Source organism: Periplaneta americana, chromosome 7, assembly GCF_040183065.1.
Source record: "Periplaneta americana isolate PAMFEO1 chromosome 7, P.americana_PAMFEO1_priV1, whole genome shotgun sequence".
NCBI classification, from domain to species: Eukaryota; Metazoa; Arthropoda; class Insecta; order Blattodea; family Blattidae; genus Periplaneta; species Periplaneta americana.
In genome coordinates this window covers 188,294,908-188,319,829 of record NC_091123.1, presented here as the reverse complement: position 1 = coordinate 188,319,829, position 24,922 = coordinate 188,294,908, and the positions used below count along the sequence as shown (strand labels likewise).

The 24,922-nt window shown below is 35.7% G+C and overlaps 1 protein-coding gene across 2 annotated transcripts; it reads left to right on the top strand.

Annotated features, from left to right (window-relative positions):
• The first annotated feature begins 337 nt into the window (after nucleotides 1-337).
• On the top strand, nucleotides 338-14,212 carry LOC138702631 (gastrin-releasing peptide receptor-like). Of its 2 annotated transcripts, none has more exons than XM_069829951.1 (2): nucleotides 338-466; nucleotides 11,594-14,212. In XM_069829951.1, exon 2 carries the CDS (start codon nucleotides 11,714-11,716, stop codon nucleotides 13,436-13,438), a length of 1,725 nt encoding a protein of 574 aa, XP_069686052.1. In that variant the 5' UTR covers nucleotides 338-466; nucleotides 11,594-11,713; the 3' UTR covers nucleotides 13,439-14,212. The 2 variants fall into 2 exon arrangements, with proteins under 2 accessions (XP_069686052.1, XP_069686051.1); XM_069829950.1 differs by lacking the exon at nucleotides 338-466 and adding an exon at nucleotides 2,008-2,452.
• The last annotated feature ends 10,710 nt before the right edge of the window (nucleotides 14,213-24,922 follow it).

The window sequence follows — 24,922 nt, the reverse complement described above, 5'->3', positions numbered from 1 at the left end:
TAAAAGTTTTAAAAGAAATGGTATAAAATCAGGTTAAAATGTACAGATTTGTCAATTACATGAGGTTAAAAGAAATAGTATCTAAAACGTAATATTGCTAAAATCATTGACACTGTAGATTGGATTTGCCATCAGTGTCCTTCTCACCATCCTTCTGAAAGTAAAATATGACGTGTTTCTTATATGCAATGGAAAATATCTACGATTTACACAATACATTTCAAAGAACGGGATGTTTGTGTCTGAGTCAAGTCCTCGAAGTCCGCGTGCGTCAGATTTAAAAGTCGATCGTGTTCGTGCTGCTTTCCAAAGAAATAGACAAGAAGGCAAGCCCAGATCTACGGAGTCCACATCCGAAGTGGCTGAGAGCGACTCCTTGCAAACTGAAGCTCTGTCACGTCGTGAGGAAGTTGGTTTCAGCGAGTGGCTTATTTTGAGTGAACCGACATTCCACATTACAGAAAAGGTAAATACAGAGAACGATCGACGGCAACAGTGCCCTGCATGTGGGGGACAATGCCAGCGCCGAAACTTTGCCAGCATTTGTTCTTAATGGGTTGAGGGAAAAAACCACAACCAGGTAACTTATTCCAACCAAGATTTGAGCCAGGGCCCGTTAGTTTCACGGTCACACATGCAACAGTTACTCCACAGCGGTGGACTATAACTTGAAGTTGTCTATTTCTTTTGTAGTCACCTTGTAATCCTCACCGTCTTCATATCAGCTATTCCATCTCAAATCGACCGAAATATTATAGAGAAAATTGACCTTACAATTTCTAAATACAATAAAACTTTTTCTGTACGTAGAGAACTGTGATACAATGCTTTGTGCAAAGTTTGAGGCATCAGAACTTCATAGTGTTTAAATTAAAAATATTTAAATTTATCGTATTTTCATAAAATTAGCAACTTTAAACTGTTGTAGCTCCGAAACCCTTTCACCCAATAACCAAAATCGTGGTTTATTTTGATGCTGAGAAATTAAAGTTTATATTGACATGTAAATAGATTTTCTTACTTTTTATGGAAATGGAGAAATTTAGATTTTTCCTCATTAAAACGCCTTTGCCAACGAAAAAAATATTTTAAAAATATGTAGTTAGATTCCGCATTGAAAGTACAAATAAACACATATTTTACTGATAGCACGTTGATAAGAAAGTATTGAAAATATCAAATAAAGAAAATAAATAGTACGCGCGTGAACTGACCAGCTGACTGTGAGACGGGAGCTAGCCGAGGTAAGCAAGGCAGGAGACATAAACACGTGATGTGTCGTCTAGCAGCGCATGGCTGTGCTAGCTTTATCACAGGTTTTCATAAACACAGGAGTAAAGTGACGCCCAACGCTCGCTTATCTTCAGCTCTCGGCCAGTGCTTGCTGTGTTGCGCCTTTGAAGTCTAGGCGTGTGAAAATAATTTATTTAAGACCCTCGAAACTTATTGCCGTACCACAAACAATGCCGAATCCCTCTTAATAATGCAAGGTTTTTTTTTTTCAATATTTTTTTACATTTTTACAAATTAGCAAAAAGCCTAAAAGTAAGTAAAATCAGATTATCTGTCTCTCTGTGTACAATAAAAATAAGGATTACTTCTTATCATAACCTACCAAATGTCAGCTTCAAAACGATCTTCCGTTCAATGTTCTGCAGTAAATGGTTCCAGAGTTCTGAGCGCTGAAAGAGGCTTGTTTTTATAAAATACGCTAAATTTGTCGCTTAATAATACGAAAACCGTTTGACTGTCGATAATATATTTTTGAAAATGCACTGTCCTCAGCACCTTGTATAAATAGGGAAACAATCAGAGTATAAAAAATGCGAGGTTTTTTACTGATCGATTTTATATGGAATAGTCCATATGGTGATTTCGACGGCTACTTCATGCTGCGTAAATATATTAATTTTTTCTCGCCATTGTTCTCATATCATCACAGCCACACAATTAGGAAGAACTAATCAGCATGGCTTCCTTTTCATTATCGCCTTCCCTACTTCAGCTCGCCTGGGAGTAAGACGCAGTTAGCCTGTTTCGACCGTCTTAATACCCGCAAAGGAAATGCAAACTGCTTGGTCAATTCTACTGCGCCAGACAACCCAGCATAAAAAGAAGAGCATAATTGCAAGGGAGAAGTGATAATTACAATTTTTAACGAAGAAAATATAAATCGGAATCAAGCAATTTGCAGTCAAGAACGCTCCCATCGCCATCTCCACAGGAAACTTCCTATTGATAAGATGGCAAACGTCAGCACATGATTTCATCGTCAGAAGGATGTATGACCGCAAAAATTGTTGATGGACTAATACATTGCAAAGAGGACTTCTGAAGCTGACGACAGGGCTTTTATAACTCACTATTATATACTTTTATATTTGAGGAGACGTGCATCATTTCACATAGCAAGCGGAAAATTTTTTCATGAATAAGGATGTTCACTCACAAGGTAAGTACGCTGCCACTTTTAAGCTAGGCCACAGTCCGCAAGCAGATATGAAACACGAGGCACGAAGCAGATCTGTATCACACATCAACAGAAAATCCGTACGGTTCTAGTTCAGGTAAAAGTGTTTCTATGTCACTGCGATGTGAAAACCAAGTTTGTAATACTTACTTACTTACTGGCTTTTAAGGAACCCGGAGGTTCATTGCCGCCCTCACATAAGTCCGCCATTGGTCCCTATCCTGAGCAACATTAATCCATTCTCTATCATCATATCCCACCTCCCTCAAATCCACTTTAATATTATCTTCCCATCTACGTCTCGGCCTCCCTAATGGTCTTTTCCCCTCTGGCCTCCCAACTAACACTCTATATGCATTTCTGGATTCGCTCATACGTGCTACATGCCCTGCCCATCTCAAACGTCTGGATTTTATGTTCCTAATTATGTCAGGTGAAGAATACAATGCGTGCAGTTCTGTGTTGTGTAACTTTCTCCATTCTCCTGTAACTTCATCCCTCTTAGCCCCAAATATTTTCCTAAGCACCTTATTCTCAAACATTCTCAACCTCTGTTCCTCTCTCAAAGTGAGAGTCCAAGTTTCACACCATAAAGAACAACCGGTAATATAACTGTTTTATAAATTCTAACTTTCAGATTTTTTGACAGCAGACTGGATGATAGAAGCTTCTGAACCGAATAATAACAGGCATTTCCCATATTTATTCTGTGTTTAATTTCCTCCCGAGTATCATTTATATTTGTTACTGTTGCTCCAAGATATTTGAACTTCTCCACCTCTTCAAAAGATAAATTTCCAATTTTTATATTTCCATTTCGTACAATATTCCCGTCACGAGACATAATCATATACTTTGTCTTTTCGGGATTTACTTCCAAACCTATCTCTTTAATTCCTTCCAGTAAAATTCCCGCGTTTTCCCTAATCGTTTGTGGATTTACTCCTAACATATTCACGTCATCCGCATAGACAAGCAGCTGATATAACCCGTTCAATAATAATAATAATAATAACAATAATAATAATAATAATAATGATAGTAATAATAATAATAATTCTCAATTTACAAGGAGCCTTATTTTACGAGAAGTATCCTAGGGCGTTAGTTAAATTCTAATTGTCAAAATTGTCTTAATAATAACTATAATAGTAAGGGGTAGTATCACAAATGTCTTCATAATTACAAGGTCCCATTGCAATGTTGTAAATATGCCATTTAAAAATTTTGCAAATCCTTCAAGGCAGTATTGTTTTATAATACTTCTAAAAGCGGTGGTCTTTAAAAAGCTAGTGAATTGCATTCATTCCAGAATCTCTCTCCTAATTAGAACTACGCAATATTTCACAACATCCTGGGTCATACCCTAGCATTGCTTTCTTACGCATTCGACTGAAGTTAACTTTGGGGGGAATGAGTGATAAATGACGGCTAGGAGTGAAATAAGCACTTTTAAAATTACAGTTTTGGGCAAAATAAGCAGTTTTAAAATAACAGTTTTGGGCAAAATATGCAGTTTTAAAATTACAGTTTTGGGCAAAATAAGCAGTTTTAAAATAACAGTTTTGGGCAAAATATGCAGTTTTAAAATTACAGTTTTGGGTAAAATAAGCAGTTTTAAAATAACAGTTTTGGGCAAAATATGCAGTTTTAAAATTACAGTTTTGGGTAAAATATGCAGTTTTAAAATTACAGTTTTGGGTAAAATATGCAGTTTTAAAATCACAGTTTTGGGTAAAATATGCAGTTTTAAAATTACAGTTTTGGGTAAAATATGCAGTTTTAAAATTACAGTTTTGGGTAAAATAAGCAGTTTTAAAATTACAGTTTTGGGTAAAATATGCAGTTTTATAATTACAGTTTTGGGTAAAATATGCAGTTTTAAAATTACAGTTTTGGGTAAAATATGCAGTTTTAAAATTACAGTTTTGGGTAAAATATGCAGTTTTAAAATTACAGTTTTGGGTAAAATATGCAGTTTTAAAATTACAGTTTTGGGTAAAATATGCAGTTTTAAAATTACAGTTTTGGGTAAAATATGCAGTTTTAAAATTACAGTTTTGGGTAAAATATGCTGTTTTAAAATTACAGTTTTGGGTAAAATATGCAGTTTTAAAATTACAGTTTTGGGTAAAGTATGAAGTTTTAAAATTACAGTTTTGGGTAAAATATGCAGTTTTAAAATTACAGTTTTGGGTAAAATATGCAGTTTTAAAATTACAGTTTTGGGTAAAATATGCAGTTTTAAAATTACAGTTTTGGGTAAAATATGTAGTTTTAAAATTACAGTTTTGGGTAAAATATGCTGTTTTAATTAAGAATAATAAAATAAGTAAGCAAAAAGGTTTTCCTGCGAAATAAGCATTCATAAGCACTAACATAGTTAAGACTGCTTATGTAGGTGTGCCTTACAAAGTATAACCTTTCTGCTTACCTTTAAAAGTGTGGAAAAGGATATGCATTTTGCTTTGAAATCCGAGCTTTATTGATTGCAATACAGAAGATATAATTACAAAGCAATAATAAAAAATTATTATCGTAATCTCTAAGATGCAGCACTTACATCAGTGCTGAAAATATAAACACAGTCGTAATGCTAAAAGTGCAATGATCGTAATGATTCTGCGGTGGTGGTGTGACGACTACAGCAATACAAAAAATGTAATATCATTTAAATAATAATCATCATCATCCTCATCCTTGCATGTATTGGGCCTAGTGGTCCGTTACGGTCTCTTGCCAACGCTTGAACGGTCTGCCCTAGGATCTCTTGCCCACAGGATGGAAATTTAAAATTTGGCGTGGAATTCTAGAACGAGGCATTCTGATGACATGTGATCTCCAGTTTTGTCTGTATTTCTGTAGGTATTCCGTAATCGGTTCAATCTGCAGTTCTTTCATAATGTCAAAATTTCTAATGTGATCCATTCTCGTGTGTCCCGCTGTACGACGCATAAATCTCATTTCTGCCGCCGTTAATCTTTGTGAATCAATATTACGAATCGTCCAAGCTTCACTACCAAAACAAGTATAGGTCTGGCCAATGTTTATAAATTCTGGTGCGCGTGTGTTTTTGTACTAAGGTTGGTTTGAATATCTGATTAAGTATCCCCATTGCTCTGTTGAATTTAATAATTTTCTCATTCAAATCCTTTTCTTCTTCATATGAAATTTGGTAACCAAGATAACTAAAATTTTTTACTTTTTCGATGATCTTATTATTGATGCATATTTTGCTACGGACTGGTTCATTTCCTAAAAAAAAAAAAAAGCCATCACTTTAGATTTGTCAGTTGAAATTTCCATATTGAAACTTTCTGCCATTTGATTAAAGTTGTAAACCGAACGTTGTAAATTATCTTCTGAAGTTGCCATAAACACAATATCATCAGCAAATAATAAAGTATCTATTTGGGACAAACGACTTATCGGTATACTTCCATGTGGTTTCAATCTCCATTCCTTAATAATGTGATTCATGTATATTATAAATAATAGAGGAGATAAATTACAACCCTGCCTCACTCCTTGATTTATTCGTTTCCATTCTGAATATTTGTTTTCAATCCTAACCTGTATATAATTATTATTATAAATATTGTAAATAGCTGTTATTAATTGATTTGGAATACCATCATGTCCTAAAATATTCAATAATTTGTTTCTATCTACTCTGTCGAAGGCTTTCTTCATATCAATAAATGCGAGGTGGGTTTCAATATTAAATTTTATTTTAGTTGGTTATTTAACGACGCTGTATCAACTACTAGGTTATTTAGCGTCGATGAGATTGGTGATAGCGATATGGTATTTGGCGAGATGAACCCGAGGATTCGCCATAGATTAATTTTGCATTCACATTACGGTTGGGGAAAACCTCGGAAAAAACCCAACCAGGTAATCAGCCCAAGCGGGGATCGAACCCGCGCCCGAACGCAACTCCAGACCGGCAGGCAAGCGCCTTAACCGACTGAGCCACGCCGGTGGCCTTCAATATTAAATTCTCTAATAATAACAATAATAATAATAATAATAATAATAATAATAATAATAATAAAATAGATATAAAACTATTTTTCGGGAATTAACACAATTTATATAATCATATTGTAATCAAAAGCGGGGAAAACAAATTCTAGTAAGAAGTTCTTGTGCCGCACATGTCGTATTCATATTGTATTCTGCATTGGCAGGGAAAAAGTGAAGCCCAAATATACATTCGAACATATTCTTCCAATCTTCTAACACACAACTAAAGAAAGTTAAAGCTGCGAAACAAAACATATTTGAGTCAACCATTCCTTATTTTCGGGATAAATACAATGTTAATATTAAAATATTATTACAATCTAATATCATACAGTCACGAAGCTTGAGGTGATTTTTTGCATTTCTCGCGATACAATGCTCCAAGCGGTTAGCAACTGGGAGTACTAGCAACAATAGACTGCGATAGTAGCGATCCTAATGGCTGGCAACTAAAGTTCAACTGTCATTGGATGCATATTCCCTACGTATTCAGCTTCGTCACTGTATGCACTAGACTGTGATATTATATTAATAAAATTTCAGTTAGAAGTCTCCTGTTCGGTACTAGAGGTATCACAATAGAATGACGAGAAAATATAAATTTGAGAAATCTCTAGAGACAGAAATAGTGACAAGTGTAATGTAGCAGAAAGATTGGGCAGGGCATAGTTGCGCCACACGGTCAGATAAGATGCAGCATATAAAAACGGGTCCCTGTTTTGTGGACATAGTTGCGCCCCGTTCCCTTCAGGTAGAGAAAAAGGCATGGCCTAGTTGCGCCCCGATGAAATAGGTAGAGAAAAAGACATTACGGGAACTCGAGCCTCGTAATCAACCAACCTTATTGATTTCTTATTCGATTTAATATTCATTATCGATACCGTTAAAATGAACACCATGAAGTTGGCAGTACTTTATTAACTGTTTTTCTACTCTTTATGCAGTGATTATCAATAGCCTACCGTTAAAATGAACACCATGAAGTTGGCAGTACTTTATTAATTACTGTTTTTCTACTGTTTATGCAGTGATTATCAATAGCCTACCGCTAAAATGAACACCATGAAGTTGGCAGTACTTTATTAACTGACATATTCAAATGAGTGAGCCGTTGGAATATAGGGCCTTAGCAGTCTTGACATTTTATTAGTGATTTTCACACCGTCTGCGGCGTATAGTGAGGTTAATTTAAAGTGAATGTTAAGTTTAGTGAAAAGGTTGAAGAGTTAATAATTGATAATGGTTCTAAGTTTCAATTTTCGAAACCCTGTACCGTAGGGTTAAGATATCGATGTACAAACAAAAAATGCAGTTCATTTATTGTGTGTGATCAATAAGAAAGTGTTATTTTAAATAGCAAAATCGATCATACGCTAGGCCTACCTGATTTCAATGCAGCTATAACTGTAATATTTTTAAGTAATTTATTTATTTTATGACAATCACTTTCGTGTGTACTATGTTCATCGGGGCGCAACTATGCCATGTCCACCCTACTACCTGATTTCTTCGGGGCGCAACTATGCCATGTACATTCTGCTACCTGATTTCTTCGGGGCGCAACTATGCCATGTCCATCCTGCTACCTGATTTCTTCGGGGCGCAACTATGCCATGTCCATCCTACTACCTGATTTCTTCGGGCGCAACTATGCCATGTCCATCCTACTACCTGATTTCTTCGGGGCGCAACTATGCCATGTCCATTCTGCTACCTGATTTCTTCGGGGCGCAACTATGCCATGTCCATTCTGCTACCTGATTTCTTCGGGGCGCAACTATGCCATGTCCATTCTGCTACCTGATTTCTTCGGGGCGCAACTATGCCATGTCCATTCTGCTACCTGATTTCTTCGGGGCGCAACTATGCCATGTCCATTCTGCTACCTGATTTCTTCGGGGCGCAACTATGCCATGTCCATCCTACTACCTGATTTCTTCGGGGCGCAACTATGCCATGTCCATTCTGCTACCTGATTTCTTCGGGGCGCAACTATGCCATGTCCATTCTGCTACCTGATTTCTTCGGGGCGCAATTATGCCATGTCCATTCTGCTACCTGATTTCTTCGGGGCGCAACTATGCCATGTCCCATCTGCTACCTGATTTCTTCGGGGCGCAATTATGCCATGTCCATTCTGCTACCTGATTTCTTCGGGGCGCAACTATGCCATGTCCCATCTGCTTCCTGATTTCTTCGGGACGCAACTATGCCATGTCCATCCTGCTACCTGATTTCTTCGGGGCGCAACTATGCCATGTCCATCCTACTACCTGATTTCTTCGGGCGCAACTATGCCATGTCCATCCTACTACCTGATTTCTTCGGGGCGCAACTATGCCATGTCCATTCTGCTACCTGATTTCTTCGGGGCGCAACTATGCCATGTCCATTCTGCTACCTGATTTCTTCGGGGCGCAACTATGCCATGTCCATTCTGCTACCTGATTTCTTCGGGGCGCAACTATGCCATGTCCATCCTACTACCTGATTTCTTCGGGGCGCAACTATGCCATGTCCATTCTGCTACCTGATTTCTTCGGGGCGCAACTATGCCATGTCCATTCTGCTACCTGATTTCTTCGGGGCGCAATTATGCCATGTCCATTCTGCTACCTGATTTCTTCGGGGCGCAACTATGCCATGTCCCATCTGCTTCCTGATTTCTTCGGGACGCAATTATGCCATGTCCATTCTGCTACCTGATTTCTTCGGGGCGCAATTAAGCCATGTCCATTCTGCTACCTGATTTCTTCGGGGCGCAATTAAGCCATGTCCATTCTGCTACCTGATTTCTTCGGGACGCAATTATGCCATGTCCATTCTGCTACCTGATTTCTTCGGGACGCAATTATGCCATGTCCATTCTGCTACCTGATTTCTTCGGGGCGCAACTATGCCATGTCCATCCTGCTACCTGATTTCTTCGGGGCGCAACTATGCCATGTCCATCCTACTACCTGATTTCTTCGGCCGCAACTATGCCATGTCCATTCTGCTACCTGATTTCTTCGGGGCGCAATTATGCCATGTCCATTCTGCTACCTGATTTCTTCGGGGCGCAACTATGCCATGTCCCATCTGCTACCTGATTTCTTCGGGACGCAATTATGCCATGTCCATTCTGCTACCTGATTTCTTCGGGGCGCAACTATGCCATGTCCCATCTGCTACCTGATTTCTTCGGGGCGCAATTATGCCATGTCCATTCTGCTACCTGATTTCTTCGGGGCGCAACTATGCCATGTCCCATCTGCTACCTGATTTCTTCGGGGCGCAATTATGCCATGTCCATTCTGCTACCTGATTTCTTCGGGACGCAATTATGCCATGTCCCATCTGCTACCTGATTTCTTCGGGGCGCAATTATGCCATGTCCATTCTGCTACCTGATTTCTTCGGGGCGCAACTATGCCATGTCCATTCTGCTACCTGATTTCTTCGGGGCGCAACTATGCCATGTCCCATCTGCTACCTGATTTCTTCGGGACGCAACTATGCCATGTCCATTCTGCTACCTGATTTCTTCGGGGCGCAATTATGCCATGTCCATTCTGCTACCTGATTTCTTCGGGGCGCAACTATGCCATGTCCCATCTGCTACCTGATTTCTTCGGGACGCAATTATGCCATGTCCATTCTGCTACCTGATTTCTTCGGGGCGCAACTATGCCATGTCCCATCTGCTACCTGATTTCTTCGGGGCGCAATTATGCCATGTCCATTCTGCTACCTGATTTCTTCGGGGCGCAACTATGCCATGTCCCATCTGCTACCTGATTTCTTCGGGACGCAATTATGCCATGTCCATTCTGCTACCTGATTTCTTCGGGGCGCAACTATGCCATGTCCCATCTGCTACCTGATTTCTTCGGGACGCAATTATGCCATGTCCATTCTGCTACCTGATTTCTTCGGGGCGCAACTATGCCATGTCCCATCTGCTACCTGATTTCTTCGGGACGCAATTATGCCATGTCCATTCTGCTACCTGATTTCTTCGGGGCGCAACTATGCCATGTCCCATCTGCTACCTGATTTCTTCGGGGCGCAATTATGCCATGTCCATTCTGCTACCTGATTTCTTCGGGGCGCAACTATGCCATGTCCCATCTGCTACCTGATTTCTTCGGGACGCAATTATGCCATGCCTAGGCCTCCCAATTGACCGCGGGGCGCAACTATGCCATACCAGAAAGATTACCCAACTGAATTGTTGTTTAAACATTTCAAAGTTTTCAACATTAAATAAATGTATTATTTTATTTTATTAAAATATTTCAATAGAAATTTTAATATCTTTGAAAGGTATATACATAAATATAGAACTAAAAACATGAATTCTCTGCGTTTGTCTGAACCAAAATGTAAACCAATGCAGCTTTTTATCATAGCATGAGTCAAGGTCCCAGATTTTTAAACAAATTTTATTCCAATAATATTTCAACCACGAATCCTCTCCAAATTAATAAAAAAGTATAAAAAAATTGTATTGGATTTATAGTTTGGGTTTAAACATATTAAACACTTTTAATCTGTATTCACTGTCAATTTTAATTTTATTTTTGTCTGTATTGGAATCCCCTCCTGAGCACGAACCTTACTCATTCAGGAGTGGGCTAGTTTATCTTTCTTTGTATTTATTAATTTGTATTCATTTCAAACTTACTAGCAATAAATAAATGAATGAATGAATGAATGAAGGAAGGAAGGAATGAATGAATGAATGAATGAATGAATGAATAAATAAATAAATAAATAAATTTTGTAGCGATACATCGTTTGTACACTGTTTTATTAAAAGTTTGATCTATTTTCTATTTTTCTTTCTAACCTAATAAAAAAAGACATTGTATGAAATTATTGTTTTAGTATTTTTTGTCTAAGGACAAATCGCTAGAGGGTCAGATGTATCAAATAAATAAAATAAATATTAGTAACATAGGCTATACATATATAATCAGTAACAAAGAAAAATAATCAAATAAAACATACTCATACAAACAGTTTTACTTCATTTTCAAACTTGAGAATGTGTAAATTGATTAGTTTTGGATTATTTTTGAACAATAATGTCAGTTAAATTATTTTCAGATTCCTTTCATCATATTCCTGACAGTTTCACAGTTTCAAGGAACATGGTCAAAACAACACAACGCATCAACAAACGACACAAATGTTTCACTATCGGAGGGACGCCGACCAACAACAGATATGTATGACATCACAGTGCAGCCAACACTACAATGCTTCAGACCAAGAAATGAATCGAGCGGAATGAGTGCAAACACTAATGAAACTTCTTATAAAAACTTCGTTCCTTCAGAATCTTGTGTTAAGCAAGAAATCGCTGATATTAAACAGAAGGCTGAACAATGCAAACTATCCAAAGATTTCACAAACGTTGCTAAGGATTTTGTTAACAGTCACAACAAAACTGTTGGACTAATCTTCATTAAAAGTATGACAAGTTACCTACAGGATGTTGATTTGCTTGTTAGAAGGTTCAAATCATTCAATACATTCGTAATTGCAAACAATGTAACAACAGAAAATATAACGTATAATATACGTCGCTGTGAGAAGTATTCAAATATGTATAAAAACGTATTGATAATGTTTGGACAGCTGTACAATGTAACCAATCAATATTATGTCATTATCCATTATTCTCGGCGTGCTAGACAACTCATGGGAGAGTACAAGGTTTCGTATGATGTCGCTACCCTCGAAGAAGCGTACGAACAAATGGTAATCAATGAAAAAAATACAGAAGAATTCGTACAACGAGTGAGGAACTTGGTGGAGTTCAGGAAGAAGACTCAACTGGATAATACGTTTCTTAATAACGTTACGAGAAAACTTCTGAATGTTGAATACTGGAAAAATATCTCAGAGCAACAGAAAAATGAAACATTGAAATATCAGGAATATTTGGTTGAAGAAAAATTCCGAATTCCACTTCAACACTACATACAGCCCGCTGTGAACGCAATTATCTTCATCGTCGGCTTTGTGGGGAACGTCGTGCTGGCCGTCATCATCATCAGACACAGACAAATGCGAACAACCGCCAACATGTTGCTGCTCAACCTAGCGGTTGGAGACATGCTGAACCTACTCGTCAACATTCCCGCATTTTACACCTACTTCACATCAAACAGCTGGGAACTGGGAGAAGCAATGTGTAAAATCTATCGATTTCTTCGACAATTGGGAATTGGTGTCAGTGTTTACTCTGTAGTGGTGTTAAGTGTTCAGAAATATGTAATACTTACACGATTCACCGTGATACAAAACAACTCCGCTCTTGGCCAACAGATGAAGAGGAACCTCAAGATTTTCCTAACTGCCTCAACAGCATGGTTAATCGGTTTAATAGTGGCTATACCGCATACAATTTATTCTGGAATTTATCAAGGCAACTGTTTCGGTTTTTCCAAAGAGTTGCACGTTCATTATTCCAAAGGAATCACCGTGTTCGACTTGTTAATATTTTGCATCATCCCTCTTTCCATAATTGGAATCTTCTCAATTCTGTCGTCTAAGATACTGCAGTACAGTGTCAAAACTATGCCAGGGGAGTCTATGGGAACAGAAAAATGCGTCAAAGCTCGCATCGTCAGCTCCAGGGTTCTGATAGCCATCACGGCTGTGTCCGCCGTCAGCTACGTCCCGCTGTATCTGTATCTGTTTTTTGATGCCTGGGTCGGCGGAGAAGCAGATGCAAGGATCAGCTACTTTGTCTTCTTTCTCACGTACGCGCTGTTGTTCGGAAACTCCTGCTTCAACCCCATCGCGCTTTGTGTTGCGAGTAAAAAGTTCCGACGCGGATTTAAGAGGTACCTACTCTGTCGAAAGGATGAAATTGTTGATGAAAATCAAACACAGCAGGCATTCTCTTCAACTTGTTCCACTTCTCTTGAAACAAAGGTGTAATTAATCAGATATTATGAATGTGAACTAGAGAATGATTATTTGATAATTATATATTTGAGGGCAATATTCAGAAGTGATTATGTTCTCTGTCTTTCGTGAACTATAATTTTTACAGTTCTCACTACGAAGTGAGTAGAAAGTTATAAGTTAAAGTTTCTTTATTTAATTATTGTGTGTATAAAAGAAGATTGATTGAATAAAATCGAGTAGTTTAATATCAAGGACGGACATCTGTCGTCTCCATAGTTTTGATCTAGAGGCACTTTTTTGTTTCACAGTGTTCTTTGTAGTATTTTAACACAATTTATTTTTATAAATGTAGTGTCAGAGTTCGTATATAGTTTCACCATAACTGAAAAAAGCATGAACAAATGTATAAGAATCCACATTATCTAAATTTCATCTGAAGGTCAGATGTCCGCCTTTGATATTAAGCTACTCAATCATGTAATTCATTACTGTTAATCTCTTACAAATCGTCTTTATGGTGCAGATGAATTTAAAAAAAATTAATACACTATTTTATATATTTTTCACGGAAACTTGTACGGCCACTCATCAAAATATTACACACTTTTTTTAACACCTTGTCTATATCTGTATTATCATGTCGTAAATGTTCAGTAGTATGTATGTTAAGCCTACTGGAAATAACAATCTGTTAATTTTTAAAATAAGTTTCTCTCACTATATTATTCTTCAAGTCCAATAATTCCGAGATTATACTTTAGGGTCTGTTCTGTAACATAAAATAAAAGTGACATAATTAATATAGAGTATTATGTACGAGTATTTGTAAGACGTCATTTTCAAGTCATATTTAAGAAACCGGGTATGACATAAGCAGGCATAAAGCGGGCAAGGGGTACAAAATTCTCCAATCCTATTATATATATTTTCTATTTCCATATTGATTCTTTGATACGAGCAATAAAGAGGTAAATTGTAACTCACCATGAGACCCCAAGGAGTTCAGATTGGGAACAAGGGAATTCCCTATTTATCGTTAACTGTCTTTAAACGTCAAGCGAAAGACATGTAGACAGGAAATTACACTAAATTTGTGTCAGCACAGCTTTAGATCAAAGTAGAACATTGAGTCTATGCTACACGGATGTAAAGGGACTGAGGAGATGTTTTTGTTTAGCTGAACTACAAGACAAAACGAATTAAAAACAAAAACAGTAAGGTACATGATGACATCTTTTCTCTTCGGTGCCTGATCTTCAGCTGTTCTAAATTCTGTTAATCTTGGCAGGTGTTTTGGCTAAGAATTCATTAAGTGACGCTATGTAAAGATTCATCTTTAGGGACTAGGAAAGCTTAGTAAAGACAGTAATTCGTTTTGTTTTTCTATACTTGAGTTGCCGAGATCTCCTTAAGTCTGAAGCAAAAAGGAAAACCCGAGCAATACCGGGTGCTTTTAGCTAGTATATTTATATATTTTAATTTTAACTACTAAATCAATAAATACACTTGACAGTATACATGTTGTATGTAAGATAAAACCAAATTCTAAATGTAGGAAATTAATTTTGAAGAAGTATATAGTGGGACACAAAAATAGGAAAGTTAAGTACAGAGATATCACAAAAGAATTAAAAACACTTAAGTGGTCAAATGAATAACTGGCTGTTCCAAATACAGAGCCTGAATATTTCACGCCCATTGTAACGATACTGATAAGGAATTATTTACGTCTTTGCTGTCTTTAAATAAAATGGACGAGCTTCAGCCAAACAGACATGATTATTATGTAACTTTTGCACTATAACATTAGTGATAGTTATTTATATTAGACAATAGTACTGATTATTACTGTGGTCAGGAACTTTACAGTAAAACGTGTTAACCTTCGAAGTACTGTTGTTTTACAAATTCAACGAAATTAATCCAAAGTCTGAGTAAATTTAGTAAAAAGATTACATGTTTATTAATTCTTGCGATAAATTAGCAGACGTTAAAACTATATTTTCCTTTTACAAATTAATTTAAAGGAAGAGTAGAGTATGAATTAATATGGGATTTATATCCAAAGTCTTTTAAGCTTTTCGTGGTGTAGGTGATTTGTTGACTTAAACTCACCGGATTGAAACAGGTTTAGATGTGTTATATTAAACAATGACATTATGTCGTTGCATTAAGTATTGACGTCATGGTACTCTAAAGATTTAAATATTTACATTAAACAGTGCTTGGAATAAACCACATCCATCAGAAAATCGTTTATATTCTGATTGATGCAAGTTTTAAAAACTCAGTCAAAGAGTGTTTGGGTTGTCATAACCAAAGCATTTTCTTCACTGACTTATGTACACACAATATAGAGAACAATGCAGTTTAAAACATTTCATAAACGTTTACTTTCTAGGAAACAAATTTCTTAATTATTTATTGTTTCATCAGGCATCTTGCTTAAAAATTTTCCTGTAATTCTTCATTAGTTAAAATCGGCCCTAAGTTTGTTTCTTACATAATGTTGTTGGCTTGTCCTCAAAATTTTCTTGTCGGAGGAAATAATTATCATTTTTACATAATTTCAGTCTTCAGATAAAAATTTGTGGCTGAAAACATCCACCCGAACTGATTAAAAAAAATAACTGTATTACTTATGGAAACAAAGATTCACAGAATACGATATTTGCTTGAATACCTACGTCTTTGTTTTATTGTTTTGTATTTTATTGTTATTCTTATCTTTAGGTAAGATTTTCTATTGTCCAGTGACGTCATAACTTCCTTAACAGTAATCGCTTGTATGTTCATAACAGTAGTTGCTTGTTGTATAACGCTCGTCGTTTATTCACTTCCAATTAAATTAGACAACTTTCCACAGATGGAAGCGCGTGTTAGCTTCAGAAAAAGTGCAGCATCTAGGAGAGAATTCTTGAACTTCGTGTTACACTAAAAATGTTAGATTTTATTTAGTTATTTATTTATTTATGTATTTATTTATTTATTTATTTATTTATTTATTCTGGTGTAGTTAAGGCCATCAGGTCTTCTCTTCCACAACACCAGATTTTTGACGTATTCACAACACAATATACTTAAATTTCCTATGAAATAGTAAATAATGTCTACAAAATTATGTCTTCAGTGTCTTCAAGTAAAACCTTTAAACAAAACTTTTAGGAACGAAATTGGGGCTTAAATAACGCAATTATACATTTCTTCCCGATCTTTTGAATTATAAGTCTCAAAATGTAACAGTCAGAATTTGATCCTCCTTCTCATCATAATAACAGTCTTCTTCGTCGTCTTCTTCTTCTTCTTCTTCTTCTTCTTCTTCTTCTTCTTCTTCTTCTTCTTCTTCTTCAAGGGTTGCTCCTGTAGAGCCGTTTCCTCTCTGTAAAAACTTCTTCTTGACTCCATTCGCTCTCATTCTATTTACATTTCTTGCGCCTTTTGGTTTGTATGTGTATAAAATCTTTGACACAACATTGGGTCGATCATGCGGCTTACATGTAGATTTTTTAGTTGATTATTTAACGACACTGTATCAAATATTAGGTTGTTTGGCGTCGATGGAATTGGTAATAGCGAGACGGTATTTGGTGAGATGAGGCCGAGAATTCGTCACAGATTATCTGACATTCGCATTATGGTGGGAAAAACCTCGAAAATACCCAACCAGGTAATCAATCAAAGCAGGAATCGAACCCACGCCCGAGCGCAGCTCCGGATCAGAAGACAAGCGCCTTAGCCGACTGAGCTACCCCGGTGGCTAAATAGTAGCTGGTACTATTATTTCATAAATTGCTGTAAAGAGGTATGAGAAAGTAAGTGACATTTACACGCCACCGTTTATTTATTTCCGTCTCCTTCATACTTTCCCTGAAATTTCCTTTCATTTCCTCATTTTGTACGTGTATATATTCATTAACACTACAATGGGGTATACACCCGGTGGCAGTGATATATAATATACAATAATTACAATTACATGAAATAAAATAAAATAAACGTGAATTAAATAAAATAAAATAACGTAAATCTATAAATAGTAGATGCAATAAACCTAGGACTATAAATAAAAACTATTCTATAATAACGCCTACGATAAGCAAAAGTAAATCTAACTTATAAGTACTTCTATTTCACCTAAGTATTACCAATTTAAGTAATTACATATCATCTTAATTAATTACATATCAACTTAATTAATTACATGACACAACTTAAATAATTACACTGCACCTACAATTACATTTTCAGTCTAATCTTCTCAACCTTTCCTTAACTGTATTGATTTTAAGAGGACCACCCTGAAAGATTGCCGCAGGTAAGCTGTTCCAGTCTACTACTGTGCGGTTAACAAAGGAAAATTTTGCCACGTCCATTCTTTGTTTTCTACATTTAAACTTCCTAATATGATCAGCTCTTCCTAAGTATGATGGTGTTGCTAATCTAGCATTGATGTCGGTCCATGCTTTGTGTCCCATTTGTGCCTTAAACAATGCGGTGAGTCTGGTTTTTCGTCGCCTTGATTTGAGAGATTCCCACCCTCAGTCTTTTACTATCTCCTCACCATGTCCCTTCCCCATTTTGACATATTTTGCTGCCTTGCGTTGGACCTTTTCTATTGAATCGATTTGGTTTTGTCTGTACGGATCCCAGCCTACTGCTCCCTATTCCATAATTGGGCGAACAAGGGTTTTGTACGCTAATTCAGATTCTTTTTCTCTTCTCCATCCTCTTCTGATTTCTTTCAGTTTCCTGACCAAACACTTGTGCAGTCGTAAGATAATTCAGGACTCCTTGATCAACCTCTCCGCATGGCATAACGCCACTGGTTTAAACATCGCAGAGTAAACAGACGCTGGAAGCGAACGAGGTGAACCTCCACTTCCACTGGCGCAAATATAACTCGAGACCACAAAGTTCGCAGCTTAAAAGCTACCGTTAGCCACCGAGCTTACGGATATTCGATAGAGACTTCCTACCGATAAGACAGGAAAAAGTGTCTTCGTCGATAAAAACATAAAAAGTGACAGCAAAATTATCTGAGGAGGATACATTACGAAGAAGACTTCTGAAGAAGATAAAATATATTTTACATTTCACTGTTACCTTTCGAGTGTTTTAAAAAGATCTTCATCACTGCACACTACTTGGACCTAAATAATTATTCAACAATAAGAATGTCCACTCATAAGGTAAGTACAATTAATTACACACCAGTCTACCATCAGGCTGCGTAGGTAGAGTCTTTCTCCACCTGGTAAACATGCGGCATACGTTTTGCTAATAAAACAGTTGCGAATGTACAGTAAAACTTCGCTAATCCGAAATTCTGTATAATCCGAACATGCCAAAAAGAGGAAGGAAAGAAAGAGTATTTGAGCTGAAATAGTACATTATGCAACGAACCTATAATGGTAGTAATTAAGACGCGAGTATGTTTGATTATGAAACGAGCGCACGAGCGTCTTAATTACCATTATAGGCAAGTTTCATACGACTTTTTATGCTCGACCATATTTCTAACTTGAAATTATTCATAAGTATTCATGATATGGTTATGTAAGTGACGAGCGGAACTGACCTTCTGAATTGTGAGATGTGCGCAGACGCGAAAGTATTGATTTTTTCCGAGGGACGAATGTCATTGACCTTGATATAATCTAGAGAATAACATGAACATTAATATTGATAGAACCTGGAAATTGATTTAGAATTGAAAAACGAGATGACAAATTGAATTTATTTGAATATTATTTACAATTAACGCTAATTATTATACAGACGTGGACAAATTATTAACAAAATTGACTATTTTTATGATAATTCTGTTTACAAAATTTGACTTTTCAATTTAGACTACAGTTGACAATTTTGGATATTTCCATCATTACAGTAGACAGAAATATGCAAAAATGACAACTGTAGTTTAAATTGAAGAGTCAAGTTTTGTAAAAATATATAATAAAAATCTTCAATTTTGATAATAATTTGTAAATTAGCAAAAATGTCAACTGCACTGAAGAGTCAAATTTTGTAAAAATATAAAACAAAAATCTGCAGTTTTGCTAATAATTTGGAAATATCCAAAATGTCAACTATATTCCAAATTGAAGAACCGAATTTTGTAAAAATATACAATAAAAACCTTCAGTTTTGCTAATAATTTGTAAATATGCAAAAATATCAAATGTAGTCCAAATTGAGGAGTTAAATTTTGAAAAATATACAATACAAATCTTCAATTTTGCTAATAATTTGGAAACACGCAAAAATTTCAACTGTAGTCTAAATTGAAGAATCATATTTTGTAAAAATATATAATAAAAATCTTCAATTTTGCTAATAATTTGTCCACGTCTGTAGTAACAGAACATAACCTTCTGCGACAGTATTGGATTTCCAGTCTCCATGACTTTTCGCTAGTTGTCTTTCGATTGCATATCCGAGAATAATCGATACTTGCGCTTTTATAATGCTACAATAGTGATTTCTCATTGGCTGAATAATTGAACTATAATGAGTAGGTGTACTTTAATGAGGTGTATTAAAGGGCTACTACCAGGTGTATAATTACTACATTTCGGCATGGTCGAGCATAAATCAATTTAATGCTACAATATTTAGAAACTCAAAATGTACCAAGTACAGTAGAACTTACTCTATCATTAGTGAACAGGGTTGCCAACGTTTTTTAAAACTGAAGACTAAGAAATCGACAAAATTTTACATAGAGAAATGGCAAATTATTGAGTTCAATTACTAATTTATTAACAAGGCAGTTAAGCTTAAATTCTGTTGCGTTTGGTCAGAACAAGATAACTCCAAAAAGCTGTTTTGAGATAATAACATATATCAATATAATTAATTATTTATTCCATCTTATGGCTTGAGCATTGATTTTATATAAAGGAAATCACTTATGTTTTACATCTTATTTTGTTTTAATACTAACGTTTTCACCCTTGTAGGCATCTTCAGTTACGAGATATAACAGATATCCATCTAAAATCAATTACAAAACTTTGCCTTACATTTGGAAATGACATAAATAGAGTGAAATGTAACTTAGCGACAATACTAATCATCCAAAACAACATTAAAGAAGATCACGTCAAATATTAAAAACAAAATTAAAACAACGTAAGCTTGCATAGCTATGAAGTAATACTGAATAGGGATATCTTATGCGAAGTTTTACCGTCAGGTGGCAGGAGCGTTCCATGCGGCGCAACATGTTGTAGGGCTATGTTTTGTCATATGCTACAGTTGATTACGTTTTCCCACTTGTTGGTTTTCTGTGCGTGTCAAAATTATATTTACAATTATTTTGTATAACCTAGTGTAATTTAATATAATTCAATATTTTCTTACCTCATAATTTAATTTAATTCACAATAAATAATAACGTAAACCTGTATAATATTGAGCGATTCCCCTTAAGAGATGGGTGGGGAAATCTGCAGTATGCAGAATATAGATACGAGTAAATTGAATGTTCATGAACCTGAACGAGAACTCTGAGAACGAGGTGCACGAGTAAAAAAAATAGGAACTATGTCGAAGGTGAATATTGCCCTCTTTAATCATTAGTATATTTAAGAACCGTACGCTAAAAACAGGATATGGAGCCACCAATGTGTTTTTTTTTATAGGGAAGAGACTATCGAGATTGAATTCCTTGTATTTTTGCTGTAGTTGCAGAAAGATCAAATGCAATTTTTAATAGGATGATATAATATGATCGCAATAGTATCACGATTAGTCGTGTGTTTTGTAGATTAAGGACATGCAGTTTTGAATACTGTGTGGGATGATTTTGACAATTTGAACTTAAAACATGGCTTTAATAATTAGGGTACAGTACATTACAAACATTATTCACGAAATCGATTTCACTAGGGATCGTCCTGGATAATAAACATCCCAGTTTATCGAGAGTTCACTGCAGGCGTAAACTTCGGAGACTCCTACAACTACTGTATATAATCTAAGCGAACATAGCTCGCTGACGAGGTTGCATATGTTTTTATTAATTTTTCTTTTTCCTCTTCCAAAATGAAACTGTAGTCAACAATTCCTTACTTGAAGTAGTTACTTTTATTTAATAGCTAGCACTTTCGAGGCGCAATTTAATTACTTATATTTTTAAGGTTTAAAGCATATATTCAGAATATTTCGGGACCAGATTGAAGACAAAAAGCTTTCCCTGGTTTTTACATATAGGAACATAACAAAAATTTGCCATTTTTAGTTGTTTTTAAGAGTATTTAATATACAGATACAATATGTAGGCCTATATCCTCAATGTTTATATACCGAAAAACAAATGCACACGCAAAGCGCATCCCTCATACTACACGTGCGCTATCTGTTGGTGCTAGTTCAGGGTGTCCCCATATGCAGTGTTGGCACACAAAGTAGATCTCAATACATTGGTGTCCTAAATATATTGTACTGTTGCCAATAACTTGTTGAAAGTGAATAGAGAAGCATAGCCTACAGAGAGTAGAAATCAATGTGCTGATTATAGTAAAATAAATAAATTACTAGAGATATAAAAACCTGATATTACTAAATGTAGAGTCGTAAAGCAAATATGAACTGGCAATTTCGATGGAGCGAGTAAAATTCTTGTTAAGTGTTCTGTGCTCTCCTATCTTAAAAACAAACGTATATCTACGATAGGTCAAACAGAGAAATATATTGAAAATTAATGCCATATGAAGGTATTAATTTACTTACAAAATCATGCGAAAATTCTAAATCATCACCGCACACAGGTTTTCTGAAATGTTGAAATGAAGGGATGTATTTGTTGTACATGTAATCAGTTTAATTGAATAAACTGCATCTCGGTGACCAAATATTGTCGAATATTCATTCTGATCTGCAACACACGTTTATATAGGCCTATTATAAAAATGGATGATTTGACAAGGGGTCAAAAGGAATATCCAAAATTTTACATACGTACTGAGCGATGAAACTGTACTCGTATGCAGTTGTAGGCTTGCGTGTTTGCTGTCGACTAACCAAGTGTAACGTGCTTTGATGGTTGGTGTGTCCGCGGAGTAAATTGCTTTGAGATGCCTACAAGCATTTTTATTTTCACTTTGCCTTTAAAAACCAGAATTCTACTTTACATAAAAATGTGAATGAAAATAACATAGATTAGGGCACTGTTTAATTATGTCCACACTAGCCGTACCCGTGCGCTCCGCTGCACCCGTTAGAAATAAATATAAAGTAATTACATAATTAAAATAGGACATTTGATCCAGGGAACATTCGTGTTTGATAGAAGGATAAATCGTTTATTATGTTACTTAATTTAAATTGTATTAAAAAGTTAAAATGCGATCATTTTGATCCAGAGACCACTCATTTGGTCATAAAAATTATTTTAGGAAATACAGGAAACGAATGCCTATCAAGTTTTCTGTCCATAAGAAGCTATTTTATTCTTACCTGTCCTCGATTCACTCAGAAGTTACTGTAATAGCATTATAGCATTATGTCCATACAGAGAAACTACACTTTCCAATGGTGAATTAATAATTAATTATACAAATCGGTTAATTTAGCTTCCAATATTACTTCATACAAACACAGAAACATTGTCTGTAGGCTATGTTTCATAGCTTTCGATTGTTGTTGTACAAGGCCCCTTATAGACGAAGTCATTTGTTTTTTTATTTCATTACACCGCCTTAGATGGCGTTGTTATTGTAATTTTAAAACTCATTTATCTCATTAAATATCAGTCCTATCAAAATTGTTCATGGAATAAAACTTATCGGAAATTATTTTTAAAGAAACTTTTGTTATGTAATATTTTTCATGAAAATTAATAATAAGGGTGATATTTCGACTTATTTAATTCAAGCCCCCTCATAACCCCCCTTTTAAATAAAATATTTTGAATGCTATATAGCCTAAATTCTAAGTTACAACGAACTTAATTTATATTCCAATTTTCATATAAATCGGTTCAGCCATTATCGCGTGAAAAGGTAAGAAACGTCCAGACAGACAGACAGACAGACAGACAAAAATTTCAAAAAAGCGATTTTCGGTTTCAGGGCGGTTAATTATATATGTTAGGACCAATTATTTTTGTAAAATCGAAAATTACCAGAAACATTTCGGCTACAGATTTATTATTAGTATAGATATAGATGTTCACGCTTTTCTATAGCTTCTAAGTAGCCTACCGGTAAGTATAGACAGCAGGGAATGGCCATTTTGGAGTTATCATGTTCTGACAAACACCACGGAATTATCAGGAGTATTTTGAGACAGATTTTGCCTCGCGTTATAATTTTCAACAAACCATAAAAAAACTTCTTGCATGTGTAGTTAAAATTGAGTGCAATTTACAGTTTTAATTTGGATACGTATGTCCCGCTCCAGTTTCGAACATCTGTCCGCTTATTGTTCATGAGAGAAGATCCATTATCTGCATGAACATCACTACCTAGTATGTTTGCGCCTGTAACAAAACTCACCAGTTTTTTCCAAATTTGTAATATTACCACTGTTTGATTTCTAAATTGCTTAGCACTGATAAACATTATCTCTGGTAAACATTATCTTCTACGGAGACTGTACATTTTAATTCCCCTTGGAACAATAAATTTCATCATATGAATCATGGCAAAATTAAATGTTTGAAATAAAGATTTTTATATTATGCAAAAACAAGATAGAAAAGGGCTTGAAGAGAAGAAAATACAAAAGCTGGAAGTCTGTTAAAATTACGATCAAATATGAGAGGCTTGGCAACACTACTAGTGAATGAATTAGTTAGTCCTTGTTTTGTATACTTATGATGTTAGCGCAGATAATAAACATCGATGACCTCCAAACAAATGTTGCCAACAAATTGTCTCCTCAAAGTCGCCAAATAAGATGTCAAATGTCGCTAAAAAGTCGCTAAATTCAAGTTACAATTAAGAAAAAGGCCTTTCTAAAGAAATGGGCAATATTAATGATAGCAAAATGTATCTGACTTTTAGAGATATAAAACATGACATCCTCCTCTTCTGCTGTGACTGCTGACGTGGAAGACAAAGATTCATACAGGCCGGAGTGAAAGTATATGTAGGATACAGTACATATTTTCCTCAAAATCTTCAAAGTGCTCCTGGCGTGACGTATAGCACAGCTGTTTTGATACGAATTCTGTTGCGTAGTTTTGGGTTCACTAAGTTATACTGGCTGAATAGGGGTTCCAATAGGTTAGAGGAAGTACGATCATAGCAAACATAGTAATCTGTGAGCCCAGGGAGAATCTTTGTTCTGGTACACCTGCACCTAAATATTTACTGTTTACGAAATACTACACCATTTAACAATGCGATAATTTTTGCAGCTCGATTTATCACTATCAATTTATTGCATCGATGAGCATGAAATCCATTGTACTAAATAAAGTGCGAAATCTTACTTCCACATCTACATCTTCGTCTTCTAATTCCATGTTTACTGTGTCTAAAGTCAGCTGTTATCAAGATT